The sequence below is a fragment of the Ranitomeya variabilis genome, chromosome 8 (genome assembly GCF_051348905.1).
Source record: "Ranitomeya variabilis isolate aRanVar5 chromosome 8, aRanVar5.hap1, whole genome shotgun sequence".
Taxonomy (NCBI): domain Eukaryota; kingdom Metazoa; phylum Chordata; class Amphibia; order Anura; family Dendrobatidae; genus Ranitomeya; species Ranitomeya variabilis.
Window position 1 is genome coordinate 91,347,155 of NC_135239.1, and position 18,761 is coordinate 91,365,915.

General features: G+C 44.8%; 1 protein-coding gene across 3 annotated transcripts in view; it reads right to left on the reverse strand.

The window, feature by feature from the left end:
* LOC143787636 (complement factor H-related protein 4-like) overlaps positions 1-18,761 on the reverse strand; it is a 533,302-nt gene that overhangs the window by 306,148 nt on the left and 208,393 nt on the right. For all 3 annotated transcript variants that reach the window (XM_077276561.1, XM_077276560.1, XM_077276559.1), the window contains exon 3: positions 18,510-18,686. In XM_077276561.1, the coding sequence (XP_077132676.1) occupies positions 18,510-18,686 (177 nt within the window). The remainder of the gene's footprint in view (positions 1-18,509; positions 18,687-18,761) is intronic.

An 18,761-nucleotide genomic window follows, 5' to 3' on the forward strand; every position in this document is an offset into this window, starting at 1 on the left:
GGGGTGTGTTGGGGTTAGTGTTGAAGTTAGAATTGAGGGGTTTCCACTGTTTAGGCACATCAGGGGTCTCCAAACGCAACATGGCGCCACCATTGATTCCAGCCGATCTTGCGTTCAAAAAGTCAAATGGTGCTCCCTCCCTTCCAAGCCCCAACGTGCGCCCAAACAGTGGTTTACCCCCACATTTGGGGTACCAGGATACTCAGGACAAACTGGGCAACAACTGTTGGGGTCCAATTTCTCCTGTTACCCTTGCAAAAATAAAAAATTACTTGCTAAAACATAATTTTTGAGGAAAGAACAATTATTTTTTATTTTCACGGCTCTGCGTTATAAACTTCTGTGAAGCACTTGGGGGTTGAACGTGCTCATCACACATCTAGATAAGTTCCTTGGGGGGTCTAGTTTCCAAAATGGGGTCACTTGTGGGGTGTTTCTACTGTTTAGGCACATCAGGGGCTCTGCAAATGCAATGTGACGCCCGCAGACCATTCAATCAAAGTCTGCATTTCAAATGCCACTACTTCCCTTCCGAGCCCCGGCATATGCCCAAACAGTGGTCTACCCCCACATATGGGGTATCAGCATACTCACAACAAACTGGGCAACAAATATTGGGGTCCAATTTCTCCTGTTACCCTTGTGAAAATAAAAAATTGCTTGCTAAAACATCTTTTTTGAGGAAAGAAAAATGATTTTTTATTTTCACGGCTCTGCGTTGTAAACTTCTGTGAAGCACTTGGGGGTTGAACGTGCTCACCACACATCTAGATAAGTTCCTTGGGGGGTGTAGTTTCCAAAATGGGGTCAATTGTGGGGGGTTTCTACTGTTTAGGCATATCAGGGGCTCTGCACACGTAACATGATGCCCGCAGACCATTCCATCAAAGTCTGCATTCCAAAACGTCACTACTTCCATTCTGAGCCCCGGCATATGCCCAAACAGTGGTTTACCCCCACATATGGGGTATTAGCGTACTCAGGAGAAACTGGACAACAACTTTTGGGGTCCAATTTCTCCTGTTACTCTTGCAAAAATAAAAAATTCTGGGCTAAAAAATATTTTTGAGGAAAGGAAACACATTTATTATTTTCACGGCTCTGCGTTATAAACTTCTGTGAAGCACTTGGGGGTTCAAAGTGCTCACCACACATCTAGATAAGTTCCCTTGGGGGTCTAGTTTCCAAAGTGGAGTCACTTGTGGGGAGTTCCTACTGTTTAGGCACATCAGGGGCTCTCCAAACGCAACCTGACGCCCGCAGAGCATTCCATCAAAGTCTGCATTTCAAAACGTCACTACTTCCCTTCCGAACCCCGACGTGTGCCAAAACAGTGGTTTACCCCCACACATGGGGTATCAGCATACTCAGGAGAAACTGGACAACAACTTTTGGGGTCCAATTTCTCCTGTTACCCTTGGGAAAATAAAAAATTGTGGGCTAAAAAATCATTTTTGAGAAAAGAAAAATTATTTTTTATTTTCATGGCTCTGCGTTATAAACTTCTGTGAAGCACTTGGGGGTTCAAAGTGCTCACCACACATCTAGATTAGTTCCTTGGGAGGTCTAGTTTCCAAAATGGGGTCACTTGTGCGGGAGCTCCAATGTTTAGGCACACAGGGGCTCTCCAAACGCGACATGGTGTCCGCTAATGATTGGAGCTAATTTTCCATTCAAAAAGCCAAATGGCGTGCCTTCCCTTCCGAGCCCTGCCGTGCGCCCAAACAGTGGTTTACCCCCACATATGGGGTATCATCGTACTCAGGACAAACTGGACAACAACATTTGGGGTCCAATTTCTCCTATTATCCTTGGGAAAATAAAAAATTCTGGGCTAAAAATCATTTTTGAGGAAAGAAAAATTATTTTTTATTTTCACAGCTCTGCGTTATAAACTTCTGTGAAGCACCTGGGGGTTATAAGTGCTCACTATGCATCTAGATAAGTTCCTTGGGGGGTCTAGTTTCCAAAATGGGGTCACTTGTAGGGGAGCTCCAATGTTTAGGCACACAGGGGCTCTCCAAACGCGACATGGTGTCCGCTAACGATTGGAGCTAATTTTCCATTCAAAAAGTCAAATGGCACGCCTCCCCTTCCGAGCCTTGCCGTGCACCCAAACAGTGGTTTACCCCCACATATGAGGTATCGGCATACTCAGGAGAAATTGCCCAACAAATTTTAGGATCCATTTTATCCTGTTGCCCATGTGAAAATGAAAGAATTGAGGCTAAAAGAAATTTTGTGTGAAAAAAAGTACTTTTTCATTTTTGCGGATCAATTTGTGAAGTACCTGGGGGTTTAAAGTGCTCACTATGCCTCTAGATAAGTTCCTTGGGGGGTCTAGTTTCCAAAATGGGGTCACTTGTGGGGGAGCTCCAATGTTTAGGCACACGGGGGCTCTCCAAACGCGACATGGTGTCCGCTAAAGATTGGAGCCAATTTTTCATTCAAAAAGTCAAATGGCGCTCCTTCCCTTCTGAGCCCTGCCGTGCGCCCAAACAGTGGTTTACCCCCACATATGAGGTATCAGCGTACTCAGGACAAATTGTACAACAACGTCCATCGTCCAGTTTCTCCTTTTACCCTTGGGAAAATAAAAAAATTGTTGCTAAAAGATCATTTTTGTGACTAAAAAGTTAAATGTTCATTTTTTACTTCCATGTTGCTTCTGCTGCTGTGAAACACCTGAAGGGTTAATAAACTTCTTGAATGTGGTTTTGAGCACCTTTAGGGGTGCAGTTTTTAGAATGGTGTCACTTTTGGGTATTTTCCGCCATATAGAACCCTCAAACTGACTTCAAATGTGAGGTGGTCCCTAAAAAAAATGCGTTTTGTAAATTTTGTTGTAAAAATGAGAAATCACTGGTCAAATTTTAACCCTTATAACTTCCTAGCAAAAAAAAAATTTGTTTCCAAAATTGTGCTGATGTAAAGTAGACATGTGGGAAATGTTATTTATTAACTATTTTGTGTCACATAACTCTCTGGTTTAACAGAATAAAAATTCAAAATGTGAAAATTGCGAAATTTTCAAAATTTTCGCCAAATTTCCGTTTTTTTCACAAATAAACTCAGAAATTATCGACCTAAATTTACCACTAACATGAAGCCCAATATGTCACGAAAAAAACAATCTCAGAATCGCTAGGATCCGTTGAAGCGTTCCGGAGTTATTACCTCATAAAGGGACACTGGTCAGAATTGCAAAAAACGGCAAGGTCATTAAGGCCAAAATAGGCTGGGTCATGAAGGGGTTAAACTTAGTTTTTCACAAGCATCCATCAGTTTGTTTGGTTTTCCTCCAACACTGATCTGCTTTCTATAATTCAGCATCTCACGAACATGTTGCACATTGCCCTTTAGACACACACGTGCGTCTTTGGCTTGCCAACATATTTTTGACCAGCATTTTGTAGGCCGAATCAAATACACGCATCTGTTACACCGATCTTCTGACGAGCATGAAACACATTCTGGTAATTGGTGGTGGTTAAATGACTTATCATTGTAGGCTGTATCCTGGATCTCATACCTCCCATAGCCACCGCTGTTATTAATCATGTACGTTCCCATCAGGACCGGCGTCAGCACCCGGTGCACCCGGGCAAGTGCCGGGGCCCTGGCGAGATGGGGGGCCCACTCTTGCTGTCATAGATGCAGCTGGCACAAGCATCTTCTAACTCAGTGCAGCCAGCCAGGCAGGCACATAGGGGTTAAAAGAACGCAGCCAGCGTGACTGTTTGTGGGTGGAGAGAGCACGTACCCCTGCTCTGCTCTCCACCCCTGGCTGCAGTGCTGAACTTATCAGGCAGATTCCGGAGGAGCTCCTACCAGCGCCTGAGTGAGTGCAATTGTATTGCTGTATTCTGGGGTTCTGGGTGAGCTGGGCGGCTGCAGGTTGCAGCTGAGATGCTGAAGTATATACACTGTACAGTACCACCCCCCCCTGTATATATACACTGCACAGCACCTCTCCTGTATATATACACTGCACAGCACCTTTCCTCCTGTATATATACACTGCACAGCACCTCTCCTGTATATATACACTGCACAGCACCTTTCCTCCTGTATACATACACTGCACAGCACCTCTCCTCCTGTATATATACACTGCACAGCACCTCTCCTCCTGTATATATACACTGCACAACACCTCTCCTCCTGTATACTTACACTGCACAACACCTCTCCTGTATATATACACCGCACAGCACCTTTCCTCCTGTATATATACACTGCACAGCACCTCTCCTGTATATATACACTGCACAGCACCTTTCCTCCTGTATATATACACTGCACAGCACCACTCCTCCTGTATATATATTGCACAGTACCGCTCCTTCTGTCCTGTATATATACAGTGCACAGTACCATTCCTCCTGTCCTGTATATATACACTGCAGAATTTACAATAGCTGTCACTCATGTAAGAAGTGAAATCTGGCATTGTACTATACCTATATTTCTCTGCCGTATCTGTGCATCATAAATCGGGGTAAGTGTTAAAGGGGGGGGCCACTGCGACTCTTTCGCCTGGGGCCCTCAAAAACCTGGAGCCGGCCCTGGTTCCCATTTCTGTCATCACCTTGCCCCTTTTCCTGACACTTCATCCAATGATTCATCCACCATATTTTTACTACAAACCTGCATCTTCCCAGCAGCAACTGTGTAGGAAACCACTTTACAGTTTTGCAAGGTGTTTATGATGCCCGTAAACAATTTTTTTTTTTAAATTGCCACCCCCATGGGGAAATGTACGTCAGCTCATGCACTTAGTGTATGGGCATTACACAAGCCTTTACATTGGACCTAGGTTTTAATGAGGCCTTCAGCAATGTCTCCTCATATTTCACCACTAGAACACCAGGGTTCATTTGCTCTCTGCTGCTACAAAAAGTCAATTTTTGGGGAAGGGTGTCTAGGATCCACATGAACATTTTTTTTACAAATTAACCACCTATGAGAAAATGCTTGTCAGGCCAGGCACTCCATTACAAGTCTAAGAGACCCACACCCCTACATTGGGCCTACTTCTTAACTCTGCCTCCTGCAATGTGTACTTTAACTGCCTCTAGATCACCAGGGTGAACGTGCTCTGTATGGTGAATTTTGGGCAAGGGGGCAGTGATGGCACTCTTTCATTTTTTTAAAAAAAGGACCCCACATTGGGGAATTGGGCATGACATTCCATTGAGCCGACTTCTTACCTCTGTCTCCTGCAATGTGTCCTTTAACTGCCACTAGATCACCAGGGTGAACATGCTCTGTACGGTGAATATTGGGCAAGGGGGCTGTGATGGCACTCTTTCATTTTTTTAAAAAAGGACCCCAAATTGGGGAATTGGGCATGACATTCCATTGGGCCTACTTCTTAACTCGGTCTCCTGCAATGTGTCCTTTAACTACCACTAGATCACCAGGGTTAACGTGCTCTGTACTGTTACAGGCCACTGAATTTTGGGCTAGGGGGCTGTGATGGCACAATTTTAATAAGTCCAAAAAGGACACCACATTGGGGAATTGGGCATGGCATTCCATTGGGCCTACTTCTTAACTCGGTCTCCTGCAATCTGTCCTGTGCCTGCCAGTAGATCACCAGGGTGAACGTGCTTTGTACTGTTATAGGCCGTTGAAATTTGGCCAAGAGGCCTGCGATGGCATTAGTCTATTTTTCAAAAAGGTACCCCCATTGGGTTGTTTGGGAGATCATGTACTGCATTACAAGTCTCAGAGACACACAACTCTACACTGGGCCTAATTCTGAACTCTGTCTCCTGCAATGTCTCTTGAATAACTGACACTAGATCACCTGAAAACTTAACTTATTGGTGGGTCTTGAGGACTGGAGTTGAGAAACACTGTTCTAGGTTCTTCAAACTAGCCACCTTTTGCTTTGATTACTGCTTTGCACACTCTTGGCATTCTCTTGATGAGCTTCAAGAAGGCTAGTCACCGGAAATTGTCTTCCAACAGTCTTAAAGGAGCTCCCAGAGATGATTAGCTCTTGTTGGCCCTTTTGCCTTCACTCCGCGGTCCAGCTCACCCCAAACCATCTCGATTGGGTTGAGGTCTGGTGACTGTGAAAGCCAGGTCATCTGGCATAGCACCCCATCACTCTACTTCTTGGTCAAATAGCCCTTACACAGCCTGGAAGTGTGTTTGGGGTCATTGTCCTGTTGAAAAAATAAATGATGGTCCAACTAAACGCAAACCGGATGGAAGAGCGTGGGAAAATGCCAGCTGATTTCCCACGCTCAAGAGTTCAGTGAGGATCAGGCTGTGAGTCAGCACAGCATCAATGACATTACCTCTATTCACTGAAACTGTTCTTGCAGCCGGCATGAACTACTGTGACCTCATCCCTGGCATTTTCCCATGGTCCTGAAGTCACAGCAGTTTAGGCTGGCTGCGAGAACAGCTTCAGTTAATAGAGGTGATGTCACTGATGCTGCACTTCCTCACAGCCTGACCCACACTGAACTCTTGAGTGTGAGAAAATCAGCTGGCATTTTCCCACGCTCAAGAGTTTATCTGAGTTCAGGCTGTGAGAGAGCACAGCTTCAGTGATGGCACCGCTAGTCACTGAGTCTGCACTGGCAGCATTTCATTCATTACCCAGTAGTTTACAGCCGGGCTGGACGCATTAGCACTGCTTCAGGCTGTAAACTGTATATACCCCAGATATGGATTACGGTGTGGGACTGACTGAATGCCGGACAGGTGTGGGAATATTGTTGTTTTTTTTATTTTTTACAGAAGATCAAGGTCGTTGCATGGATTAGCAGTAACAATAAAATTGTCAAACTGTTTAGTGTTTTATTTCATTAAAATACATTTTTCTGGCTGTGTTTTTTTTACCCATTAACAACTATAGGATTAGTAATGGACAGGTGTCTTATTAACCACCTATTACCCCACATGCCACCGCTACAGAGCAGTGGGATGAGAGAGGCTAAATGCCGGAATTGGTGCATCTTAGAGATATGCCATTTTTGGGGTGGCTGTGAGCTGATGTTTGTAGCTAGGGGGACCAATATCCATTGTCCCTTCCTAGGCTATGAATATCAGCCCGCAGCTGTCTGCATAGCCATTTCTGGCTATTAAATATAGGGGGAACCCATGTCATTTTTTTGGGGGTCCCCCTATTTTACTAGCCAGAAAAGGCTAAATAAACAGCTGTGGGCTGAGATTCCTAGCCTGGGAAGATCCAGTGGTAATAACCCCTTACTAAGCTATAAACATCGGCCCCCAGTCACTGACTTTCCCTCTCTAGCACAGAAAATTGCGCGGGAGTAGAGTTGAGCGACTTTTACTTTTTTAGGATCAAGTCGGGTTTTGCGAAAGCCGACTTTGTGAAAAGTCAGGTAGGGTGAAATCGGCCGATTATTGCGAAAAGTCGGGGATCCGACTGAAACACGAAACCCAATGCAAGTCAATGGGGAAGCAAAGTCGGCAGTGAGTGGAGGACAGGAAAACACCTACAGTGACCATTTTAATGCCAAAAACATCCATTCTTGTTACTTAAGCTTGACAATCTTAATTTACCTTATAATAATAGTTAGGCATTGAAAATTGGGGGTCATTTGGCTAAAGTTGTGGGGGGGTAGGGCTGGCTCAAGTTTTTCGAGGGCCCAGGAAACGCAGACTACGTCACGGCGGTGGAGCAGGGAGAGGTAAGTATTTCAACTTTGCAAGTGCTGTGATCCTGAGCAAGATGGGGGGCACACTCATTCGCATTAGCACTGGCACAGGGCTCCTCAAAGTATGGCGGTGTTTGACGGCGGGGGCGCCTCCCACCGGCAGAGACACTTTTGCATACTATGAGGGGCCCTGTGCCAGTGATGTAGCCAACGAGTATGGGCACCTGATGAAGGAACCTGCACTTTCATCTGCACCTTCCTCTTTGTCCCCGTGTAAGGTGGTATAGTATGTGGGAAGGGGAACCAGACTTTCAGCAGGGTCAGATACTGGCAGTGTAGAGTGCAAGGGGATGTAGTGGTCTGGGTCAATGTACCAGCAGACTCATCTAGCAGTGCCTGGGCAATGGGCAGGATGAGGATGAAACACAGATATAGGCCAAAAGAATAAAGTAGGCTAAATGCAGTTCAAAATTGGTAACAGGACTAAACAAGCGGCATTGCTTTGTTCAGTGGAGGACAAATGTAAGGAGAAGCTGACACAGTGAGTAGGCCCAAATAAGTAACTAGGCTAAATGCATTTCAAAATTGGTAACAGGACTAACCAGGCAGCATTGCTTTGTTCAGTGGAGGACAACTGTAATGAGTGGCAGACACAGTTAGTAGGCCCAAATAATAAAGTGGGCCAAATGAAGTTCAAAATTGGTAACAGGAGTAAACAGGCGGCACTGCTTTGTTCAGTGGAGGAGAAAAGCAAGGAGCGGCAGACACCGTTAGTAGGGCCCAACCAAACTAGTAGGCCAAATGCAGTTTAATATCTGATCTAGGCCGAAAGCTTGAAAATTTAAGCTCAGCTTTGTTCAGTGGAGGAGAACAACAAGCAGCGGCAGACACCGTTAGTAGGCCCAACCAAACTAGTAGGCCAAATGCAGTTTCATATTCAAAATATAGGCCGAAAGCCTGCAGATTGAAGCTCAGCTTTGTTCAGTGGAGGACAGCTGTATTGAGTGGTGCAGACAGACACATGTAGTAGGCCTAAAATAGAAAAGTAGGCTCAATGTAGTTTAAAATGGGTTACAGGGGTACTCAGGCAGCATTGGTTTGGTCAGTGGAGGATGATTGCAAGGAGTAGCGCAGACTTACTAGGCCTAAAATAGAAAAATAGGCTCAATGCAGTTTAAAATGGGTTACAGGGGTACACAGGCAGCATTGGTTTGGTCAGCGGAGGACGATTGCAAGGAGTGGCGCAGACTTACTAGGCCTAAAATAAAAAAGTAGGCTCTATGCAGTTCTAAACTGGTAACAGGAGTAAACTGGCGGCACTGCTTTGTTCAGTGAAGGGCAACTGGAAGAAGTGGCTGACACAGTAAGATGGCCAAAATAGTAAAGTGGGCTAAATGTCTGCAAAAAAAATGTTCCTAAATAAACAAGTGGCAAAGCTAGGTACAGGTGGGTTCCTCTGCTGAGTAGCAGACAGTGTTAGTTTGCACACAGTATTCACAGGTCTAAATGGAGGGCAGGGCCCCTGTATATTTTTACTATCATCTATCATTTCAACATATTTGTATTGGCAGTGCCATTGAAGGATTTGACAGCACAGACTAAACAGTGGTGCACAACCAAAACGCATATTTGAGAAAAACAAGGGACTAATTTACACTAAGTAGTGAAAAAAAGGCCCCAGGCCTACAGCATAGGCCACCCACTCCATATATATGAGAAAAAAGAGGACTAAGGAGTATAACGGGTATCACAATTTATTAAAGGTGCAACAAGGTAAATACACATGAATTCAGTAGATATAAAACATGTATCAAATACATACAACGATGCATAAGGACAGAACGTGGAAACAAGGATCCCACTGGTGAGCGGTGCCCAAGGAAAAATAAATTAAGTACATAAGCACTAGTGGGCAACGTACCTATCCAACCGCGGGGCACACTCTATTACATATCATTTAGTAAGGCGACATGCATTCGCCAGTCAGGCTACATAGCAAGGGTGTGCTTACCGCAATTGAAAATGGGGGGACCAGGACACCAGGTAGGACCAAGAAAGACCAAGGGTCTTTCTTGGTCCTACCTGGTGTCCTGGTCCCCCCATTTTCAATTGCGGTAAGCACACCCTTGCTATGTAGCCTGACTGGCGAATGCATGTCGCCTTACTAAATGATATGTAATAGAGTGTGCCCCGCGGTTGGATAGGTACGTTGCCCACTAGTGCTTATGTACTTAATTTATTTTTCCTTGGGCACCACTCACCAGTGGGATCCTTGTTTCCACGTTCTGTCCTTATGCATCGTTGTATGTATTTGATACATGTTTTATATCTACTGAATTCATGTGTATTTACCTTGTTGCACCTTTAATAAATTGTGATACCCGTTATACTAAACAGTGGTGCAGCAGTGAGAGGTAAGTTTTGCAAGTGGTAGAGCACTGTTTGAGCTGAGGGGGAACACTCTCTCCTGGGCGGCGTTACTGGCCCAGGGCCCCTCATATTATGATGGTGTGTCTGACGTTGGGTGTGCACCACCACCGCCAGAGACACTTCATTGTACTTTGAGGGACCCTATGCCAGTGCCGTCGGCCCAAAATGGGCACACCCACCTGTCAAGGCAAACGGCACTCGCACGGGTGCTTGCGCCAAGTGGTGACCACGGCCCCGTGGGGGGATTCAGCCCATTTAGGGAGGTGTAAAAATGGCCTATGGTGGACAGTAAGAGGAGTCCAAAAGCAAGACCTTTTTACAGGAAAGCTACTTGTCAGCAGGGGAAGGTGGGGAAAAATAATTAGAAATCCATGATTGGTTCATTTTAATGAAGTTTAGATCATCAACATTTTGGGTAGCCAGACGAGTCCTTTTTTCGGTCAGTATTGAACCAGCAGCACTGAAGACTCTTTCTGATAGCACACTAGCAGCTGGGCAAGCGAGCTCCTGTAATGCATATTCTGCCAATTCAGGCCAGGTGTCTATTTTAGATGCCCAGTAATCAAAGGGGAATGACGTGTGAGGGAGAACATCGATAAGGGAGGAAAAATAGTTCGTAACCATACTGGACAAATGTTGTCTCCTGTCACTTTGAATTGATGCAGCAGTACCTGTCGTGTCTGCGGTCATTGCGAAATCACTCCACAACCTGGTCATAAAACCCCTCTGTCCAACACCACTTCTGATTTGTGCACCTCTAACACCTCTGCCATGTTGCCCCCTGCAGCTCGTGTGAGAACCATCACCGCCGCTGTGTGCTGGGAATGACTGAACTAAACGGTCTACAAGAGTTGCTTGTTTGGTAGCCAATATTTGTTCAAGGTTCTCATGTGGCATGATATTTTGCAATTTCCCTTTATAGCGTGGATCCAGGAGGCAGGCCAACCAGTAATCGTCATCGGTCATCATTTTGATAATGCAGGGATCCCTTTTTAGGATACCCAAGGCATAATCAGCCATGTGGGCCAATGTTCCAGGTGTCAAATCACTGCTTGTGCTGGGTTGAGGAGCACTTTCTGGCAAATCAACATCACTTGTCTCCCGCCAAAACCCTGTACCTGACCTTGCAACGACACCAGTTTCTATTGCCCCCTGAGAAGCTTCCTCCTCCCATAAATATTAATCCCCATCATCCTCCTCCTCCTCCTCCTCTTCGTCTGCCACCTCGTCCAGGAGAGTTCCCTGAGCAGACAATGGCTGACTGTCATCAAGGCTTCCCTCATCCTCGGCTGCAGACGCCTGCTCCTTAATGTGCGTCAAACTTTGCATCAGCCGACGCATTAGTGGGATGCTCATGCTTATGATGGCGTCGTCTGCACTTACCAGCCGTGTGCATTCCTCAAAACACTGAAGGACTTGACAGAGGTCTTGTAGCTTCGACCACTGCACACCTGACAACTCCATGTCTGCCATCCAACTGCCTGCCCGTGTATGTGTATCCTCCCACAAATACATTACAGCACGCCTCTGTTCGCACAGCCTCTGAAGCATGTGCAGTGTGGAGTTCCACCTTGTTGCAACGTCGATTATTAGTCGGTGCTGGGGAAGCTTCAGCGATCGCTGATGGTTCTGCATATGGCTGGAGTGTACAGGCGAATGGCGGATGTGCGAGCAAAGTCTTTGCACCTTCAGGAGCAGGGCTGGTAACCCCGGATAACTTTTCAGGAAGCACTGCACCACCAGGTTCAAGGTGTGAGCCAGGCAAGGTATGTGTTTCAGTTCTGAAAGGGCTATGGCAGCCATAAAAATCCTTCCGTTATCACTGACTACCTTGCCTGCCTCAAGATGTACACTGCCCAGGCAGGACTGAGTTTCTTGCTGCAAGAACTCGGCCAGAACTTGGTGTGTCTGTTGTTGCCCAAATACTTCATTTCCAACACAGCCTGCTGACGGTTACCACTAGCTGTTCCATAATGGGACACCTCATGTGCAACACTGGCAGCTTCGGATGGAGTGGTCGTGCGACTGCGCTCTGTGGACGAGCTTTCACTTCTGCTGGAGGAGGAGGAGGAGGAGGGGTGGCGAAAGCCTACAGCCAACTGTTTCCTAGACCGTGGGCTAGGCAGAACTGTCCCACTATGGCTGTCCCCTGTGGACCCTGCATCCACCACATTAACCCAGTGTGCCGTGATGGACACGTAACGTCCCTGGCCATTCCTACTGGTCCATGCATCTGTTGTGAGGTGCACCTTTCTACTGACAGATTGTCTGAGTGCATGGACAATGCGGTCTTTGACATGCTGGTGGAGGGCTGGGATGGCTTTTCTTGCAAAGAAGTGTCGACTGGGTAGGTCATAGCATGGCACTGCGTAGGCCATCAGGGCTTTGACAGCTTCGCTTTCAACCAACCGGTAGGGCATCATCTCTAACGAGATTAGTCTAGCAATGTGGGCGTTCAAACCCTGTGTACGTGGATGAGAGGATGAGTACTTCCTTTTCCTAACGAGAGTCTCTTGTAAGGTGAGCTGGACTGGAGAGCTGCATATGGTGGAACTAGCGGGGTTGGTGGTGGACATGGCAGATTGAGAGAGGGTTGGTGAGGGTATTCTTGCTGTTGGCCTACATACAGTGTTTCCTACCAATAACCTGGTGATTCAGTGACTGCTTTGGCCTTGCGACGATACCTCCATATTTGCTGCAGGTGGTGTCCTAAACGGTGGGCTTACAATGAGGGAAGCAATGTAGCGTTGCTGACTACCTTCATTCTGAGCGGATGCACCTACGTTACGGGACGTTTGGTAATTAGTCCAGGCTTGCAAGTGCATGCTGGTTAAGTGTCTGTGCATGCACGTCGTATTTAAATTTTTGACATTCTGCCCTCTGCTAAAGGTCCTTGAGCATTTCTTACAGATAACTTTGCACTGATCATTCGGATCTTGGTTAAAAAATTGCCAGACTGCACTCTTCCTACTATCGAATACCTTTTCAGGCATTGCACGCTGTGCTACTTTCACCGGATGACCACGCTGTCCTAAAACTGTTTTTTTATTTTGACACACGGTTTGGGCCAGATACGGGCCTGCCAGATGAAAGCTGTTGCGATGTCGATGCCTGCTGCGGCTCATACTCCTCTGCTTCAGAGCTACTGCCAGTGGCACCCTGTTCCCCCAATGGCTGCCGATCGGGGTCAACAATTGGGTCATCTATCACCTCCTCTTCAATGTCCTGTGCACCTTAGTCTGTGTCACCGTATAAGGTGCTATAGCGTTCGGGATGGGGCACCATAGTCTCATCAGGGTAAGATTCTGGCTCAGTACACTGCGACGGCAATGTTGTGATCTGAGTCAATTGAACAGCATAATAATCTAGCTGTGGCTGTGCATCTGTGCACTCCATGTCCGATTCATCTTGTAATGGCCTGTTAACAATTTCCCTTTCTAACCCAGGCACGGTATGTGTAAAGAGCTCCATGGAGTAACCTGTAGTGTCGCCTGACGCATCCTTCACTGTTGTTCTTGGTGAAGGACACAAGGAAGCGACTTGTTCCTGACCGGGAGCATCCACTGACGACTCGCTTTTTTTAAATTTTGAACTTTCTGAAGAGGAGGCGAAAGAGCTAGAGGCTGAGTCAGCAAGGAAAGCCAAAACTTTTTCCTGCTGCTCTGGCTTTAAAAGCGGTTTTCCTACTCCCAGAAAAGGGAGTGTCCGAGGCCTTGTGTAGTCAGATGTTGACGCTGGCTCAACGACTCGAGCCTTAGGTGCTATTTTGCTTTTCCCACTACCACCAGATGCTCCACCACCACCACCACCATCATTACCAGCTGGCAATGACCGCCCACGGCCACAACCTCTTCCACCAGACTTCCTCATTCTTGGGAAAATGTAACCAAACTAACAACCGTTATATGATACTGTAAAACAAGGTAGAAGGTGTATGTAAACTTGTTGTGAATTTAAATCTCCCTTTCTATATGTGTGGGAGACTGCTGCAAAAAATCAGGCCCACTGTATTACACTACACAGTTTCAGTGTCAGAAAGTGGCTGGCAGATATACGCCAAACAGAACTGATGCAGATGCACTTAATGGCAATATAAATCTCCCTTTTTATGTGTGGGACACTGCAGCAAAAAACAAAACAGGCCCACTGTATTACACTACACAGTATAGGCGGCAGAAAGTGGCTGGCAGATATACGCCAAACAGAACTGACGCAGATGCACTTAGTGGCAATATTAATCTCCCTTTTTATGTGTGGGACACTGCAGCAAAAAACAAAACAGGCCCACTGTATTACACTGCACGGTATAAGTGGCAGAAAGTGGCTGGCAGATATACGCCAAACAGAACTGACGCAGATGTACTTAGTGGCAATATTAATCTCCCTTTTTATGTGTGGGACACTGCAGCAAAATTCAGGCCCACTGTATTACACTACACAGTATAAGTGGCAGAAAGTGGCTGGATGATATATATATAAAAAAAGGGACCGTACTACAATAACAATCTCCCTACAATACAATACAATAAAAATGACTGCTGCACACAAAAGTGGGGACAAATAAACAATAGAATTGTGCAGAAAGGAGCAACAGGACTTTTGCTTTTAAAAAAGCAGTTGGTTTGCACAGCGGCGTACAAACAGCAATGCAGCTATCAGGGAGCCTTATAAGCTACAGAGCTGATGCACAGAAATCTAGCCTCCGCTGTCCCTGCAAAGAAAAGGTGGTGTTGGACAGTGGAAATCGCTACAGCACAAGCGGTTTGGGGGTTAATATTTCCTCCCTAACAATATCCCTGCTTCTAACGAAGCTGCAGCAACCTCTCTCTATGCTCAGTTCGGCAGAAGTAAGATGGCGGTCGGCGTGCACGCCCTTTTATAGCCCCTATGACGCCGCAGAAAGCAAGCCAATCACTGTCCTGCCCTTCTCTAAGATGGTGGGGACCGAGATCTATGTCATCACGCTGCCCACACTCTGCATCCTCCTTCGTTGGCTGAGAAATGGCGTTGAAAATGTCATACGAAACGCGACTTTGGCGCGAAGATCGTCGACAGCAACCAAAGTTGGCGATTTTTGAAAATGTCCGATCTGTTTCACTCAACCCTACGCGGGAGCCCACGCCATTTTTTTCCCTGAAAGATTATTTTATTAAATACAGACATGTCCCCTAATTTGCACACACACTGTACTATTTATATTGGTCACTGACATCTATATATCTAACTATTTTGCATGGATTTACTGTATGTAATCCATGTCTCCTATCCTATTGGCTTCTGCATAGATTTTACAGAAGCCGACAAATTAATTAACGGCTATTCTTCTATTTATCTGTCCATGAAATATAACTATATATATATAAATATATACAGTATGTGTGCCACTGACATATGTATGTATGTATGTATGTGTGTATATATATATATATATATACATACACACACTAGGTGGTAGCCCGATTCTAACGCATCGGGTATTCTAGAGTATGTATGTAGTTTATTTATGAAGATTTTAGAATAATACATTGAATACACAGGAATCGGCCAGCCTCGACCAATTAGCGAAGCGTGGTTCAAATCCCGCGCCAATTCTCGGCCGGACTGTGCCTGTCACTGATTGTTCGCGGCCGGCCACGTATTATATAGCACAGCCACGTAGTATATAGCACAGCCATGTAGTATATAGCACAGCCACGTAGTATATAGCACAGCGCATGGAGTATAAAGCACAGCCACGTAGTATATAACACAGCCCACAGAGTATATAGCACAGCCATGTAGTATATAGCACAGCCCACGGAGTGTATAACAGCCCACATAGCATATAACACAGCCACGTAGTTTATAACAGCCCACGTAGCATATAACACAGCTCATCTAGTATATAACAGCCCACGCATGCCGTATATAACACAGCTAACGTAGTGTATAACACTGCCCTCGTAGTATATAACAGCCCACATAATGTATAACACAGCCCACGTAGTATATAACAGCCCACGTAATGTATAACACAGCCCACATAGTATATAGCACAGCCCATGTAGTATATAGCACAGCCACATAGTATATAACAGCCCTCGTAGTGTATAGCACAGCCCACGTAGTATATAGCACAGCCCACGTAGTATATAGCACAGCCACATAGTATATAACAGCCCACTAGTGTATAACACAGCCACGTAGTATATTGCACAGCCATGTAGTATATTGCACAGCCCACGCAGTATATTGCACAGCCCACGTAGTATATTGCACAGCCTACATAGTATATTGCACAGCCCACATAGTATATTGCACAGCCACGTAGTATATTGCACAGCCCACGTAGTATATTGCACAGCCATGTAGTATATTGCACAGCCATGTAGTATATAGCACAGCCACATAGTATATAGCACAGCCATGTAGTATATTGCACAGCCCATGTAGTATATTGCACAGCCCACGCAGTATATTGCACAGCCACGTAGTATATTGCACAGCCACGTAGTATATTGCATAGCCCACGTAATATATTGCATAGCCCATGTAGTATATAGCACAACCACGCAGTATATTGCACAGCCGACGTAGTACATAGCGCAGCCCACGTAGTATATAGCAATGTGAGCATCATATCCCTGTTAAAAAATGGAACTAAAATAAAAAATAGTTATATACTCACCTTCCGTTGGCCTCCTGATCCAGGCGAGATGTTTACTGATGCTCCTCGTAACGCTCCGGTCCCAAGAGTGCATTGTGGTCTCACGAGATGATGACGTAGCAGTCTCGAGAGACTGCTACGTCATCATCTCGCGAGATCGCAATGCATGGAGCGGTCACCGGAGCGTCGTGAGGAGCGGGAAAGGCCTGTTCTGGATCTGAGGGGCCGACAGAGGGTGAGTATATAACTATTTTTTTATTTTTTTAATTATTTTTAACATTAGATCTTTTTACTATTGATGCTGCATAGGCAGCATCAATAGTAAAAAGTTGGTCACACAGGGTTAATAACAGCGTTATCAGAGTGCGTTACACCACGGCATAACGCGGTCCGTTAACGCTGCCATTAACCCTGTGTGAGCGCTGATTGGAGGGGAGTATGGAGTGGGCACTGACTGTGGGGAGTAAGGAGCGGCCATTTTGCCGCCGGACTATGCCCGTCGCTGATTGGTCGTGGCTGTTTTGCCGTGACCAATCAGCGACTTGGGATTTCCCTGACAGACAGAAAGACAGAAGGACAGACAGAAAGACGGAAGTGACCCTTAGACAATTATATAGTAGATACATATATATATATATATATATATATATATATATATATATATATATATACGTATTCTATGTGTATATATCTATTCTACAGTATCTATTCTATCCTAACCTATTCTAGACAGTACGCACCAGATCATTTGCTGGCTTTTAGTCTATCTATTATATATATATATATATATATATATATATATATATATATATATATGTGTGTGTGTGTGTGTGTGTGTGTGTTTTGATGAATATTTCCTTTAAAATGATGTGTAAATAATTTCTGTATGTAAATGCTCCTGTTAAAATCGCATTGCAGTCTGATAGCAATCGCACTGCATTCGGATGTAAATCGGATGCTAGGTGTGTTAAATCGGATTTTAGTCGCACAAAAAATGCACGACACTCGCATGACAATTGCATTGCACTGGTCCGACTCTCCTGCATCAAAATCAGACCGATTTTTAGATCGCTACTGTGTCTCCAGCCTAATACGGACTTCTGGGCTTACTGTCAGCACATAATCAGAGGAGGGCTACCGAGTATCGTAAAGAAGTGTAATTTTGAAGGAATCATGATATTCCAATTTGCCAAACACAGAGACACAAATGAAAGTGCAAAACAAATTAAATTGTTGATATTAATAATATTAATAACACGATAAATGTACTTTATAGGGATTTTTATGATTTGAGTGAAATGTTTATTTTTTTTAAGATTTGAATTATTTTTACTGTTCTGCCTTATTATTGTAATCTGAATTAGCTCCAATGGTGCTCTCATACCTGTTCCTATCAGTAATTGAGTTTCTACTAATACAACACAACAACACCCCCACTTCCCCTTCATATGTTTTGATTATGGAGTTAACAGAGTGATACATCTACAGTATATTAGGTATAGTTATTGGAGAACATTGGATTGTGCATAGTGGAATGATCTCCCCTTTAATTTCTTTGCCTTCCTCTTTACTGTTTTCAAATTCTCCCACCATGATGTCATGATGAATCGATGAAAGCTGCTTTACTAGTAGGAACTACTGCCTACTTGTTTGGCTAAGCCATTTTAATTTACTGTTAACATATTGATAAAAAAAGGTTTGATTATAGTTATCATTTGTTCAGTGTTTAGTTATGTAATAATGTTAGGAAACAAATATTTACACTGTAGACACTATGTTTTACTTACTAACACAGTTTGGAGCAGGATCCCATCCATTTATTGTGCATTTACGGAGTTTATTAGGCTCTGGCTGGAGAACATAACCATAATCACACTTCACAACAATTTCTTCTCCATGTCTGTACACAGCTTTCCTTGCATCCACACTTCCTTTTTGCACTTGAGGAGCGTTGCAAGTTATTTCTATTAAAAATTGTAAATAAACAAAATAAATAAAACATACAACACACATAAATATATATTACTATTAGTGTTGAG